Genomic DNA, 16,942 nt, shown 5'->3' on the forward strand with positions numbered 1-16,942 from the left:
TCTTGCTGACTTTATATGTTTGATTTGATGATATGCCTCCATGTCTCATGTTGAATTATTGGTCCAGATCTCTGTCATTATTGCAGCTGAATCCAAACCCTGTCGTGTATAGAGGTTTAAAAAGCACTGGATGTAATCTGGAACAGGCACCCTTATCGATCAGTGACCACAATATTGTAGCGCACCTATCCAAAATTAACTAGCTCAGCACTGACTGAATTACAAACCCATTTTGTCAATGTCCCACATTGTGCAATTTTAAAGCACAATTAATCTTATCTTCATTTTAAAAAAAGCCTGGTCCCTGATCCTGATTGTTACTTAGAGTTTATGTAGAAAGGTGGGCGAGTCTGCTATGGTACATATGAAATGTTAACAGAAGGCATGCATATCTGGGCTAGGTGTGGAAGGACTTGTAACCATGGAAACCACACTCCAGGTACAAGACCACAAAATATGTTTTACCCAAACCTATGTTCAAGCCCAGAGTGCAAATCAGTAGCTCACTGAGAAGAGACATTGAAGAGAAAATAAAACTGACTCAGCAAGAGAAACCAGAAGCTGAATATGGGTGGGGTGTACCAATCAAATATTTTAAAAGAGGGTTTGGCATCTGACACGCCTTCACATTGGGCCATTTGGCACCGATTCTGTTATACCCCAGATTCAGCTACTTCAGTACTAACATCTGTAAATCTTTAGCTACCATTTCCAAATGGGTTTGACCATGAAAATCCAAACACAATTTTTAACATTTAACTTCTCAAAATTCTTTGAGAATTTTACCTCAGCCTTAGTTTTTGTAAAATACTTGAGTTCTCCTGTGTTAAAGTGCTTTTATTCCCAATTGAGGACATCCTTGTCAGGGGTTATTCTGGAGTTATGACACAATGAATAACTAATTATGGATCAACTAAGATATATTTTAAAAAATCAAGTCTTCAAGAAATAAAAACTGCACAATTTAATGGGATATTCGGATTCATTTCCATTGAACTTACACAGGGGAAGACAACAATTCCTTCTAGTAGCACTTTGTTAAAGGGGCATCTCTGCCACAATGCACGACAGATCTGTTTAATGTCTTAACCTTCTGGATAGCTGTATATTCATGGAGCCATCCCTTAACGCTGTAACAAAAAGGTGTTCATTTTGGGTGTCTGGATTTTTAAACAGTCACCAGGATTAAATATACTTATTTTGCTAGTTGGGACGTGCTATCACTGTAAATATTGTTGTTATTCCTTTCCATGCCTTGTGACGAGACTGAGTGACTAGCTCAACATGCAACCCAGTGCAGAAGGAAAGCGTGCAAGGAGCCGGTCTGATTTGAACCCGGAACCACTTGCCTCGAAGTCCAGTGCTAATGCCATTACACCACCAGCTGGCCATAATAAATAGATAATTCTAAAAATTTACCTGACTCTAATAAGGGTGTTACCGTAGCATAGTGATTAGTACAAAGCTTTCCAGTATAGGCGATCCAGGTTCAATTTCCGCTGCTGCCTCTAATGAGTTTGAACGTTCTCTTTGTGACCGCATGGGTTTCCCACAGTCCAAAGATGTATCAGTTGGCAGGTTAACTGGTCATTGTAAATTGTCCCATGGTTAGGCCAAGATAAAATCTGGGGATTGCTGGGCAGAGTGGATTGAAGAGCCGGAAGGGCCAATTCCACATTGTATCTCAATCAATACAAAAGAGTGAACCTCTAGAGGATGTTCCCAATAGCAGGAGAGACTAGAACCAGAGGGCATGGTCTCAGAATAGAACTTGGCTAAGAGGAATTTCTTTAGCTATAACAGGGGTTTCCAACCTGGGACTAACTCTGTTAATGACAAGGCTCACCAACATAGAAAAGGTTGGGAAGCTCTGAGCTTGATGATGAATCTATGTAATTCGTTGCCAGAGTCAGCAGTGGAGGCAAAGTCACCGAGTTTATTTAAAGCAGAGCTTGATAGGTTCTTGATTAGTAAGGATGTCAAAGTTTATGAGAATGCAGGAAAGGCGGCTGAGAGGGAAAATAAATCAACCATGATCAAATACAGAGTAGACTTGATGGGCTGAATGGCCTAATTCAGCTCCTATGTCTTGTGGTATCATAAATATTCAATATGTTAAGGTTATATAGGTGATTATAACAATTGAAACGGAGTTAATAGTTTGTTATCTTTGTGTTTAAGAACTATAAATCACTGGGTTAAGAGAGCAAGTTTCCCTTGGATTCTCACTCCTGAAGGTTTGCTGTGTAAACAAAGACTTTTATATTTCCCAGTTACAGCTTCCCTGTTACTCAGTTTTAGTTCAGTCACAACAATCCTTTACCCAGAGTAGCTCAAAGTTGGGTACTGCATTCAAATGCCTTTGGTGCTGGGGTATTTGATTCCACGTAATAAACTAGGCCATTTTCAAGGGAAGACCACTTGCATCCAACCACTTGGGGTAGAGGGCTCACATGACAAAGGTGGTGGAGAAAGGAGGGGAGAAATAAAAGGTATTGCATATTGTCAGGCATCCGGCAAAATTGAATGGGGCAGTTGCTGGTTTTCATGCAATGGCTTATGGAAATAATGTACATCACACATTTACACAAACTTTTAAATAAATTTCTAACTATATGTTACTTCCTTAACCCTTAAAGAAACAATATTTTACACTACAATTCTATAGTATTTTAAGACTAAACTGCATTGTAAAATACAAAAACAACACAAATGAATGACTGTATTCACCATGTCAATCCTTCAAAGGGGATGCAGCTACAAGTCACTCTACAACTGTACTGCCCCATCTATAAATGTGACAAACTAAAGATGTCTTTGCACACTTATTTTGCAGAACGCTTGAAACAAAATCCAGAATTTGAGTTTATTTTCATAAACAAAATAATATTTCAACGGGGGGGGGGGGGGGAAGAAATATATAAAAAAAAATTCATTGGCAATGCTGAGTCTTTCACACCTTGCCTGGGCTAGACCAACACTTGAACTAAAATCACATTTTTTCCCCAAAATGTGAACAGCATTTACTTGCTGTGTTCTGGAAACGTTTATGGCATTTTATTAGGTTAAGCAGTACATTTGTGAGTTGAAGTCAAAAGCATAATTTGTTTAATTTTTTTTGCTGATTGCATGAGAATTCAAAATGAAATAAGCTGGATAAATAAGAATTTACTGTTTCGATGCTGGCATCCATGGATGAAACCTTACAATAACTCAGTGGCTACACAGAAACTCACTAAGTGACAGAGGAAGGGGTGAAATGTGGGACATATTAAGAAAAGAGGGAAAAAGTACTGCCTTCACACACATGGTGAGAGAGCGATATGATTTATTGAACATTACATACTCAGTTTGAGTTATCATTGGGATTCTCAGCGGGTACTCATTGAAATCACAGAGGTAGGCCAAGGCCCTTCAAGCCCACCTCACCACTCCATATGATCATGGTTGATTGAAGATGGTACTGAAAGCACTTTTGGCTGAAGAATCTAGACAGGTTGCTGTTATGCAAAAGTTAACCGTTCTGCACAAAAGGTAAGGGTGCACAACTCCATCCAGGTGACCAATTATGCTAATATTTGCTTGATAGCAAAGAACATCGCAACTTTTTACCCTTGGCATATCATACATCCTTCAAATTTGGAAATATGAATTGCCGCTGCTGTAACCCGTCCCTTCTGCCATAATTGCCTATAATACACAAAAAAGAAATGATGGGATCTTCCCAGGTAAAGGCAGTGATCGATTCCTGTGAACTGTTGATAAACCGAGCTGTGCAAGTCAGAAATGCAGTGGCGAATCAAGTTCCCACCCTTGCATTCATTCCAGCAGCATCCCAAACTCTGGGGTGCATGTACAGATCGTCGAGTAGTTATAATGTCAGGGAGGTCCTATATACACTTGCTTCATTTGTATTTCAATTCACTTCATAAATGCTCAATATGGTTATCTACATCTGCACCAAACCCATTGATTAGAAATCCTTTAAACTTGGAGCTTCACATATCCCCAGAGACAACACAAACAGAATAGAACAGTCTCAGAGTTATACTGCAAGGATACCAGGTCTTTTGACCCAACTCATCTATGCTGAACAAACTGCCTTCTGAGCTAGTTTCTTTAAGCCTTTCCTATCCATGACCCTGTCCAAATGTCTATTAAATGGGGTGACTACTTTCAAAACAAACAAGGGGACCCCGACAGCAGGGGTTAGAAATAAATGAACACTTAGTTATATAATGCTTTTCATAATTTATAGGTGTACTCTGATTATTGACCTCCAGCCTACAAAATACTGTTTTAACAATAGCCACTTCTGTGGTATGGGAGATACTCTAAGCTCCTGCTAATAGCAGCAAGATTAAGTAATCTATTCCAATAATGTTGGATGAGGGATTAATATTATTCAGCAACACAGGGAAGATTCTCCTGCTCTTCATAATAGAATCCTTTACGTCAACCTGAGTAAGCACTTTCAACCCCAGTCTAACACTTCATCCAAGTGTCAGTCTGGATTATGCAGTCTGTCAGGCAGAATGTGAGCCCATAACCTTCGGATTCTGAAGGGACGATGAGGTGATTAAGCACTTTTCAGTCGATCACTGATAATTTTTTTTTTGCAACTGGTTAATATAGCAGATGTAAATTAACTATCTTTTTCCCTTTGTATGAAATTCCATAACGAACATCAGGAATGCAGTCTGGAAAGTAAAATTTCATAACGGGAAAAGGTTATGTGAGAGGAATTGTAGGTGTTGCTCTTCTGTATACATATTCCCAACTGAACTATTGGTTGTAGTGAAAAATGAATTCTGAAATCAGATGCCTACCCCAGATGTTAATTCATATATCAAATGTTCTTAAATTAAATAATTATTTGACATTCAGGCTCCTTGTATTGTGGAGTCCACTGGGCGGAACGCACCAGATAACAGCAGGGAATTCAATGAAGTAAATGACATCCGAAGACCATCACGAACAAAGGCAAATGCAAGCGTGCGGTTATTGATTTGTGCTTTGAATCTTTACTGCCTCTGTACCTTAAAGGAGTGTAGAATAATAGGCAATGTATCTGTTTTCAATCAGAAATCTTTCTGTCAAACTATGCATGGTAAAGTTCTCCCTAGCACTGAGCACATCTACACGTAATGTTGTAGCAGGAAAGCAGCAACCGTTAGGGATCCCCACCATCCAGGACATGCTGGCTTTTTACTGCTGCCATCAAGAAGAAGGGACAGGAGCCTCAGGACTCTTTCCACCAGGTTCAGGAACAGTCATTACCCCCCAACCATCAGCCTCTTGAACCAACTTCACTCACCCCATCATTGAAATGTTCCCACAACTAACAGACTCTTTCAGGAACTCTTCATCTCAGGTTCTCGATAATTATCGCTTATTTATTTATTATTATCATTTACTTCTCTTTGGATTTGCAGTTTGTTGTTTTTTTGCACACTGGTTGAACACTGAAGATGGTGCGATATGTTATGGTCATTATTCTAAGGATTTATTGAGTACACCCACAAGAAAATGACTCGCAGGGTTGTATACGTACATGTACTTTGATAATAAACTTAGTAAACTATATGTTCAAAGTTTAAAAAAAGATGCTTGGACTAGTAATCCAGACAACGGAAGCTCAAATTGAATGGTGAAATTTGCAAGTTTGGTTTAAAGTGTCTAGAATTAGAAGATCTGTATTAATAAAGGGGTTTTGAAAATGGTGGATTGTTGTGAAAAATAATTCCAAATGGGACAATCTTAATGGAAGTTCTTATTCAGTTTGGCTCATATGCAGATCCACGTCCACATTAAAATGGGCTCTTTCATACATGGACAGCTCAAGAGTAGTTGCTGGCTCAGCACTAGAGACCCAACACTGTCTGTATGTAGTTTGCACTTTCTCTATGACCCCGTAGGTTTCCTCTGGAAGTCAATAGGTTAACTGTGCATTGTAAATTGTGCCCAGTGTGAGGACAAGTGAGACAATCCATGGGGAGCTGATGAGTGTATGAGAACAAAAAAAAATTAATTTAGGATTAGTGCAGGTTGCAGTTTGATTGTTGGTATGGACTCAGTGGGCTGAAGGCTCTGTCTCTGTGATGCATCTCTCCAGGACTCCAAGGCCAGATATACTGAATATTCTAACAAGCCACTCAGATTGGATGGAACTGCTCTAGGGTTCCCACCTATTATTTGGTTTGAAAAGATGGCTCACCAACCACCACCTTCTTGGGGACAACTAAGGATAAAAATATATGCTAGCCTTGCCACATCCCAACAATGATTTTCTGGCACGAGTGCCATAGCATTGATTTAATAGGTGAAGATGAGATGTACATGCACTTAAAGGGCAGCACAAGGTTAGGAGCTGCCAGGACTCAGCAAGTTGGAGGACAGGGTGGGTGTGGAAACCTTGAAAATGAAATAAAATGCAAATTGTGTAAAAAGCAAATGGAGCCAAGTCAAAGACACATAGGTTCATAAGACTGAAATAAAACTGTCGAAGATTAGTCATTCAAAATGTTGATATGGTAGCTGCTATGGAAATGGGCCACTAATAGTTTTTGCTTGAGAGTCTGGAAGGGCACATCAGGTAACATAACGTTGAAAACATGTACAAGTTACATCAGATGGTGTCTCCTGCTACTGCCAGTTTCTAATTCCCAATTACTTTTAAGAGCAGATAAGCTCCTCTTATCTTACCAAGTACCTGTTAATAAAGGAGAAAAATGGGAACTATTGAGGTATAGATGGTCCAGAAGGATGCTGGATTAGTGCAGAACTGATCTGGGCTATAAATGTAGTAGAATATTAAACAACATTTTTGTTCTCCAAAGAGATCCCCAGCAAACAAGAGAAGCTCATGGAACCAAAATAAGAATAAAATTCTGACAGGTCCGCTGCAATTCAGTGGAGGCCATCATCTCCGTGTTCAGAAGGTAGTTGGGTCCAGTCACTTGAGATTTGAGTGTGTAATCTAGGCTAACATTTTCAGTACAACACTGAAGGAGTGTCGCATTGCCTTTCAGAAATGATCATTTGGAAGGACAAGTGTACTCTCTCTTGCGGATGTAAAATATCCCAAAGGTATGATATAGAGAAGGACAGGGAAGGTTTTCTTTTTAAAAGTACTGTCAAATGTTTATTCTACAATTGACACATCGAACACAGAACTGCAAAGAACTGTACAGGCCCTTTGTGGACCCTAAGATCCTCACACTACTAAAAATCCTGCCATTAATCCTGTACTCTGTCTTCACATTCAACCCTCTGAAGTGTATCACTTGACACTTTTCTGGATCGGACTCTGTCTGATCTCTGTACTTCTCCACCCAGCTCTGCATCCTATCAATGCTCTATGGTAGCTACGATATCCACACCATCACCAACCAACCTTTGTGTCATCTGCAAGCTTACTAACTCATCCCTCCACTTCCTCATTTATATAAAAAAAATCATAAAGAGCAATGTGCAAATTAACTGCAAAGGTAACAACATCACCATGGTGACTGCCTTGAAGTTCTAATTCATTGTGGAAAGTTTGGTGATATCGATAAAGTAAATATCATTGATTTACCACCTTAAAATCTAGCTACAGTTTGAGATGAACAGACTCATACAGTGAGATGATCACTCACATCTGGCAGACAGTCCCTGGAGAGAGAAAAGATTGTCATGCAAGGCAAGTCTGAATGCTACAAAAACAAAACAACACGACTAACACACAAAATGCTGGAGGAACTCAACAGGTTACACAGTAACTATGCAGAGGAATAAAAAGTCGATATTCCAAGCCAAGACCCTTCGTAATAACATGGCAGTCTGACTCAATTTACAAGCAATGCTCTTTTAGGAATATGTCAAGGGATAAAGTACACTGTGTTAATAATGAGTTGATAACACAAAAGAGTGCAAATGCACCCATGTTGCAATATGCCATAATTCAGCATTGCGTGTCAATAGTATCACCCTTTAGTATCTGGAACCCCACCCAACCAGCCACATTGCCTTTAATTCATACACTTATTCTCTGCCATGCCTTCTCTATATTTATCTTGTCATTTCTACTTGGGTCTTTTGCATTAAGTGGTGGTTGCTGTGTTCACTCTGTAAAGGGGTGTGTTACAGGTTTTTTTGGCAGATGAAGTTCCTGGTTTCAACAGGCTGGTGTAGTCAAATTATCTGTGTGGGGGAGTGAAAGGAAAGTTAGGAGCCCGTACTGTAGTTAACATGGCTTCTCAATTGTACTGTGCAATATTAACAACTTTGAACCATTTTCATTGGAATGATCCATGCTCTAGAACCAAGGTAGCCAATGTCCATCATTAAGCAGAGGCATTAAAGAGATGTCTACACCCAATGCTAAAGTAGGCAAATAACAATCAAGAGAGGGAATCCTAGCTAATTTCTCCTCTTCAATTACATCTGTTTGGCTAAGTTCCACAACATTTGTTCACTGAATCTCTGTTGTTTCAATGACAATTTACTTTAAACTTCAGATGAGACACACTAGTGCCAAACACACACACCGAAACCACTGTCACACTGCCAGTAAGGTCAGTGTTCCATGTAGAAACAGGATTAAAGTGTCAATAAAACATTGTGGCCATTGGTTCTTTCCCCTTTGATATAAAAGCCAATATGAAGTAAGCAAAAGCAACACAAGAATATTTCTCTAAATAACTGGGTAAGTTTGACATTATGTTTTATGATGTCAGAAAAGAATTTTTTGTTTCAGCCCAAGGTATGCAGAACCCTACAATACACTCCAAGAAATTAATGGATTTTTGCAACCCAAGATCTTGTGCAATATCCAACATCAATTACAAAACAGTCTACTACCTGCTATTTAAATATGCATAACCACAACTCCTTAAACAAAAGCTGGTTAACAGTGGCCATAAAGGTTTTGAAACAGTCATGACTATAGAATAAGGAGAAATGGGTAGGATTGAAGGAGAACAGCTCAACAAGTTCAGCAGAGGGACCAGAGACTGGAAACTCCTTCAGGCAGAGGCAGCTGAGAGAGAAAGAACAGAAATGCCAAGTCACACCACAACTTGCAGATCTATTCTTGGCCGATTCGAGAGCAAGACTGAGAAACTGTCTCAAACAGGTCACCTGATATGACTGGAGAAGGAAGTAACATTTGAGAGCAAACAAAACGTAAAGACAAAACTACTCACATTTTATGACTGACATTTCGCTTTCCCTGCTGGTTTTTGCAGTTGTTCTTGTAATATTTTTGTTTCAACAACATGGATGAAGACATCATTGTGCGCCAACCGGAGGAGTTTAATTGTACCTGACAGTGCGAGGAAGCTAATATAACAGACGCAAATTGACGTTAACCAAAAACATCACAAAACTCCTCAGGCACAAGGAAAGAGAAGAACCTTTCCTGGTGCCAGTTCAGGTTCCTTGCACTACAAGGTTCAATAACTCCTCCCTGCCAGCACCTTGCGTGTTAATGATTGTATCTCCACTGGGGTTAATTTAGAATTCTTTTACTGACGAGGGCTCATTGACTCCTCCCATTCAAACACACAGAAACACCCTTTAGCACAAGGAAGTCTTTTCTTTCTGTTAAAAAAATGACAACGAAACTACAATTCCATGCTGACATCCAAAACAGTTTTCTAAAAAAAACGTAAAGAGCCCCATCCTGTCCCTATTGTAGCTTTTTTTTAAAAAAAAGTAGGCAATCTTGTACACAGCTGTGGGAAGGCAGAGACTTTGCTCAAAAATTGCACCATGGGTTAAAGTGGCAAGCACTAGCTTGCTGCTGGCTGCCAGGGCTGTTATTGATTGGTGGGCTGGTCCGAAATCATCCAGAAACATTGCTATAGTTACAACATGGCCTGAAGCAGAAAGATGATCAAATATGTCACCAGATTTGTCTGGATACTGGGACCCAATACTCTGGGCTTCAAATAATTTCTGATCAACAAGTAGGGTGGGCTCATGTCCAAACATAAACCAGAGTACACAAGCCGTTTAATTTAGCCCCTCCCTGCGATTCCCTCACCACTGTGGTTAAAGTGCAAGAAAGCTCAACTGTTTTTTTCCAGCCGCCCCCACTTTTTAAAGGAGAAGTATCAGCACAGTGAAGACTTTGCTGGCAAGCACAGTTCCTGGATTAGCCTGCTTGGAGAACTAAGGAACCACATTATCAGTTGCATGCTGCATGAAGACTGCGTTATAGTTCCTCCTTCAGCAACAGCAGCTTCATATTCCACAAATTGTTTCCTGCATTGACAGCCCTTTAAATGCTCAAGCACTAGGGGAGAATATCTTTTCTTCTACTTCATCCAATACACCTCCTTCACCCCCCCCCCCTCTCCTTCTACTAGGATCAGAGTGGATGTTTGATATCTTCAAAGCAACACTAAGCAATGCTCAAGTTTATATACAATACCCTGTCAGGGGGACTACTCGGTTATAAATGATCAGTTTGTAATTTTGTTGCATTTCCCCACAAAGTCTCACCCAATATAATAGTATCATCCCAATCCAGAGCACAATGCAAGATAACAAGATTAAAACTGCAGTACAGTAGTAATAGCTTTAGTTCACAGAGAAGTAATGCATAACCTAAACTGATTCTCCAGTTAAACACTGAGTTTGGAACCTTTGGAAAGTGATGAAGCATTAAACTGAGAGCCTATCTGCTGTCTGAGGTGGATGCAATAGTTCAATGGTGCATTTTGACAAAGGAGTAGAGTTCTCCAATGTTTTTTTCCAAATGTTCAATCACTGCAATTGATTAGCTGGGAATATTAGCATATTACTCTTTGTAAATAAAGAGACAGGAATGTTTCTTATACTGCGAGTGATTACACCTTAATATTTCATTGGCTGTAAAGCTCATAGCATCCTGATATTTTATAAGGATGTATATTTTTTAACTTTTCAAAAACATAGTTTCAAAACTATTAAACAAACATAACTTGTTCACAAGCTGCCATGGTACAATCTTCTTTCAATAAAAGATTCCTAAACTCTTTATAATGAATAACAGAACAAACGAGGTCTTTGCATTATATTCACATTGCATTAAATCCAGCGGATGTAACATTTGTGTTGCTCAGTACGTACTACAAAATTGGCCAATGAATTGGTGGTCTGTTTCAAACCCTGTTGAAGCCAGTACACTTCTAATTCTACTTGGCCATTCTGTGCAACATTCCTGGGTTTGAGAGGTGGGATGATGGGACGATTCACTCCACATTCTTTAATGCTAATGAAGTAGCAAGACACTGAACAAATTCAAGTTAAAATATGATTATTACTGTTCTAAAAAACAGTCCATTCCCTGGGGGGGGGGGCACCATTCCTGGAACCCCCCCTCCCCCCCCCCCACTGTACTCATGGTGACTGCATGGTCCCTCTCCAAGGACAGGTGGGTATGAACGTATCCCCAGAAGAGGGGCAGACAGTTGGAGTGTGCAGAAGCCTTGACTGTCCGTCACCTGGAACCATGAATGGCCAACTGTGCCAGGCCCAGCAGCAAGCCCACCAATAGATACTCAGACAGGCGTTGCACCCCCTCACACTCCATACAAGCGTAGTACACAGACTCCTCTCAGTCACAGAATGGACAGGTGGATGGGGTGTCGGTGAACCTGCTTAAAAACCGGTGCATTGTACTATGCAACACCTTCCAGCCCAGCAATGTACAGGAAAAGACTGCTGCGTAAATAGACCTCCACTAGGAACCTCTCCTGCAGCCAGACGGTAAAACAGATTGTTTGGTCAGATTGTTTGGAAGTGTAAGGTGTGCAGAAGCAGCCCATACAAAAACCACAATGGCAGGTCACGGAAAGGAATAATAAGCTCACGTTCTGGGAGATCTTCTCCTGAGAGTAATCTCAGGCCTCGAGTCCAATGAGCAATTCTGGCTGCCTAGACACCCACCAGCCTAATGGGCACTGACACAGCCAAACCTCATGCCCAGGAATTACAGAGAAGGCACAACACCTTAGTGACAATTAGTACATAGACTTCCCACATCACTGCCCTCTTTACAGATTCAGCATGCGTGCTGACCAATTTCCACAAAGACTCATGCATGCAGCTTTGGAGTTATATTGTCTGCATCCTTATCTCTGCAACTGAAGCTAGTCCAGGCACAGATACTGTAGGAAGAGTCATTCACTTGAATGTCAGCCAGTGACTAACACAATGACCACATGACACTCTGACATTGTGTCAATCTCTACTGCTTCAGGCGCATAAGGGAGAATGGAGGGAAAACTGTTGCAAAGAGCCAACATTTGATACTCATAGACTGCGGTCAGGTGAGAGTACAATGGTGTGAGAAGAACCCTGTGCAGGGTCAACCCACGGAAGGCTGCTGGACCAGACAACATCCCTGGTAGAGTGCTCAGAGGATGTGCAGACCAGCTGGCAGATGTTCTCACTGACACCTTCAACACCTCCCTGAGCAGCGCCACCATTCCAACGTGCTTCAAGGCTGCCACCATCGTCCCCATGCCGAAGAAGTCTTCAGTGTCCTGCCTCAACGACTACCGTCCCGTTGCACTTACATCCATCATCATGAAGTGTTTCGAGAGGCTTATCATGAGGCATATCAAGACCCTGCTGCCCCCCTCACTGGACCCCCTACAGTTTGTGTACTTTCCCAACCGCTCAACAGATGACATCATTGCCACCACCCTCCACCTGGACAAAAAAGACACATACGTTCAGATGCTGTTCATAGACTTCAGTTCAACATTCAACACAATCATCCCTCAGAAACTGATTGGAAAGCTGAGCCTACTGGGCCTGAACACCTCCCTCTGCAACTGGATCCTAGACTTCCTGACTGGGAGACCTCAGTCAGTCCGGATCGGGAGCAGCATCTCCAACACCATCACACTGAGCAGGGGGGCCCCCCAGGGCTGTGTGCCCAGTCCACTGCTGTTCACTCTGCTGACCCATGACTGTGCTGCAACACACAGCTCGAACCACATCATCAAGTTCGCCGATGACACAACCGTGGTGGGTCTCATCAGCAAGAACGACAAGTCAGCTTACAGAGAGGAGGTGCAGCGGCTAACGGACTGGTGCAGATTCAACAACCTGTCTCTTAATGTGAACAAAACAAAAGAGATGGTTGTTGACTTCAGGAGGGCAAGGAGAGACCACTCCCCGCTGAACATCAATGACTCCTCGGTAGAGATCGTTAAGAGCACCAAATTTCTTGGTGTTCACCTGGCGGAGAATCTCACCTGGTCCCTCAACACCAGCTCCAGAGCAAAGAAAGCCCAGCAACATCTCTACTTTCTGCGAAGGCTAAAGAAAGTCCATCTCCCACTCCCCATCCTCATCACATTCTACAGGGGTTGTATTGAGAGCATCCTGAGCAGCTGCATCACTGCCTGGTTCGGAAATTGCACCATCTCGGATCGCAAGACCCTGCAGCAGATAGTGAGGTCAGCTGAGAAGATCATCGGGGTCTCTCCTTCTGCCATCACAGACATTTACACTACACGCTGCATCCGCAAAGGAGACAGCATTATGAAGGACCCCATGCACCCCTCATACAATCCCTTCCCCCTCCTGCTGTCTGGGAAAAGGCTCTGAAGCACTTGGGCTCTCACGACCAGACTATGTAACAGTTTCTTCCCTGAAGCTATCAGACTCCTCAATACCCAGAGCCTGGACTGACACCTTGCCCTATTGTCCTGTTTATTATTTATTGTAATGCCCGCACTGTTTTTGTGCACCTTACATAGTCCAGTGTAGGTCTGTAGTCTAGTGTAGCTTTCTCTGTGTTGTTGTTGTTATGTTTTTTTTAAAAACGTAGTTCAGACTAGTTTTTGATCTGTGTCAAGTAACACCATGGCCCTGAAAAACACCGTCTCATTTTTACTATGTACTGTACCAGCAGTTATGGTCAAAATGACAATAAAAGTTGACTTGACGACAATGAAGTCTCCTTACCAGCTTGGTGGAGGGCAACTCCACACAACAGTACTGCCAAAGAGAAATCAGATTGCGACCATGACAGGGAAGCATTCAGAATATGATTAGTGGGGATACACTGGAAGATACCTGGTGCTTTGGATCAAATGCACAGGAGTTTTCTTCACTCATTCCACTGGAGATTGCGCAGAGCTGAAATATCCAGAGGTGATGTACACTTCTGTCCCAGGCACTCTTTATATTTTGGGGATACAGATTATGGCTTCCATTGGGGCACCGACATTGACAGATGCAATTCAAAGTCTTTGTCACCACTAATTCTCAGGTTGGTCCCGCCACAGGTCTGCTGAAGATAAGTGAGCAGGTCAACTCTCACTGACAGTGTAATTCCTCCCTGAGGGCACTCCAACCATTGAGGAACAGGCAATGGTTTTCTGAAAGGGATCTGCAAGAATCTGGCCACTGGTTATTGAAGTGCGATGCACACTGTCACTGGCTCAGACATCTGCGATCCAACAGATAGTGTGATGTTTGGAAGTTATTTTCTTTCTCTGGATGTCAGGATTTCCTCCACCACCAGCTTTCGGGTGATTTCCTCACCTGTGTCTCACAGCCAGCTCCGCCAGGCAGCAACCATACCTGGTAGAAGGTGGAAATCAGAAGCTGGCTCTTAAGAACTGATGATGTTTAAATCAGCACAGACATAGCTTTCAGCACTTGAGGACTGGGCTGGTGGCGATGTAGCTTTAGAGAGAACAAAACATTTAATACAAGTATAAGGAATCATTAGGGTTTGAAAAAGCTTCTTTTAGCAATTACCGTCACATTAATCCTTTCCAAACATGGCCTCCTTTACTGCCATGATGAGGCCAAACTCAGGTTGGAGGAGCAACACCACATATACCGTCTGGGTAGTCTCTAGCCCCGGTATGAATATCAAATTCACCAACTTCCAGTAATTCCCTCCCCCTCCCTTCCCCCATCCCACCTTCACTCTGTCTCCTCTTCTAGCTGCCTATCACCTCTCTCATGATTCCGCCTTCTTCTACCTATAGTGCTTTCCCCTTACATTCCTTCTTCACCTCTCCTGCCTATCCCCTCCCTGTTTCCCCTCCCCCACCCCTTGATCTTTCCTCTGATTGGTTTTCCACCCTCCCCCCACTTTCTTTATGGGACCCCTGCCCCCTCCTTTTTCAGTCCTGACGAACGGTCTCAGCCCGAAACATTGACTGCTCGTTTCAACGGATGCTGCCTGACCTGCTGAGTTCATCCAGCTTGTTTGTATGTGTTGATTTGACCACAGCATCTGCAGTGTACTTTGTGTTTTCAATCCTTTCAACATGGAGACACAGCTCAACTCTGAGGCACAATTGCCAAGTGTATGTGGCTGAGAAGTGTAAAGTCATTTATTTTGTCAGAAAAGATAAATAATAAAACTGGAAAAGGGATTCAGTTCTGAGAAACCCTACAATGGGCTTCCAAACATTTTTTTTTAGATGCAAGTATATCCAGAGAACTGTTAAAAGGCAATTAAATTATAATAGTCTTTGTTTACCCCTGGCGCTATGCTAGAAAACATGTCAATGCTTTAGAAAGGATGGAAGAGATTTATCAGAAGGACATGAGGGTTGAGGGATTTCACTGACTAGCGGGACCAGAAATTCTCCCTGCAGAAAAGATTACTGCAGAGAATGTAATGGACAGAGGCGAACAAGATTGAAAGGTTTTGTGTTCTGGTGGCAAAACAATTAATAACCACAGATTGCTAAGAATAGGCCGAAAATTAGAAAAAAAAGACACCTTACTTGGTAATTATGAACTGGAATGCATGGTCTAAAAAGGGTGGTCGAACCAAACATTATAATAGTTTACTAAAGAGAATTGAACAATTCCAATTAGAAAATTATTGTCACATGTACCAAGGTTCCATGCAAAGCTCGTCTTACACACTGTTTATATAAACCATTTCATTAAATAGTGCATTGGGGTAGTACAATGTAAAACAATAATAGAATGCAGAATAAAATATAAGAGCTCCAGCGAAAGTGCAGTGCAGATAGGCATTAAGGAGCAAGATGAGGTGGACTGTGAAGTCAGATGTCATATTGAGGAACCCACTGAAGAGTTCTATTTTGCGGTTAGATGACCTCGAGTCTAGTTGTATATGCTATGGAGGGGCGGGGGGGGGGGGGGTAGAAAGATGACACTTCAGAGCTTAAGCAAAAAGTAGGGAGTGGGAATTTCTTCAGATATTGGCTACGTTGCTCTCCCTAATAACTGAATACCTCCAGGCTGAAAGAACAACTACTCGCGAGGCCAGTGAGTGGCCATACAATTGACCCTCGCACCCCACTAACTTAAGGACAGATGTGATGAGAAAAGGGGGCAGATGAATACTGTATGTTTTAAAATGAAATAGGCTAATCAGTATCTTGAGGAAGTTCAAATAGATCACTGTTTAGCTCCATCTTAAATTTCGGCCACTAGCCCAGGTTCCAGAGATCCCCACTTAACAATAACACATGTCATTGTTTAAAACATTTCCAACTGGTTTCAATAGCTTGACAGTGTTCCAGATTCCCTCTACTCTGAAGTGTCCTTGAACACAGTTAAGTCACAAAGAATACTTTCCTCTACTGCTCAAGTCTAAATACAAGAGCAGGAAGGTCAGAAACAGTTTGAAACAATAGTTCAGTCATAATAGAGTACATTACAGCACTAGAAGGAGTTCAGAGAAAATTAACAATGAGGTCGTCAAGGCAGAAGTTTGGTTATGTGGTAGGATTAACTAGGCTGGCGTTGTTGTTGGAACAGAGGAGTCCTAGAGGAAATTTAATTGATAGGTATAATATTATGAGAGGCTAGTCAAAGTGAAAAGGAAGGATCTATTTTCCTTAGCAGCAAAGTTAAAAACAATATGGTATGAATTTAAGGTACAGGGTGAGAGGTGTTAGAATACTTTTTTTAAAAAAAAACCCAATTTATACAATTTCTAGCATTCAGTCTT

The 16,942-nt window shown here is 41.6% G+C and overlaps 1 protein-coding gene across 5 annotated transcripts in view; it reads right to left on the reverse strand.

Annotated features, from left to right (window-relative positions):
* The window catches only part of LOC132406269 (zinc finger and BTB domain-containing protein 7A-like), a 151,869-nt gene that overhangs the window by 100,513 nt on the left and 34,414 nt on the right, over nt 1-16,942 (reverse strand). The window contains exon 1 of one of the 5 annotated variants that reach the window (XM_059991674.1): nt 9,189-9,451. The exons of the other annotated variants lie outside the window; for them this stretch is intronic. Within the exon in view, the coding sequence (XP_059847657.1) occupies nt 9,189-9,277 (89 nt within the window). The 5' untranslated portion in view covers nt 9,278-9,451. Of the gene's footprint in view, nt 1-9,188; nt 9,452-16,942 lie in introns of those variants that run through there. 5 annotated transcript variants of the gene reach the window in all.

Source organism: Hypanus sabinus, chromosome 16 (assembly GCF_030144855.1).
Source record: "Hypanus sabinus isolate sHypSab1 chromosome 16, sHypSab1.hap1, whole genome shotgun sequence".
NCBI lineage: Eukaryota > Metazoa > Chordata > Chondrichthyes > Myliobatiformes > Dasyatidae > Hypanus > Hypanus sabinus.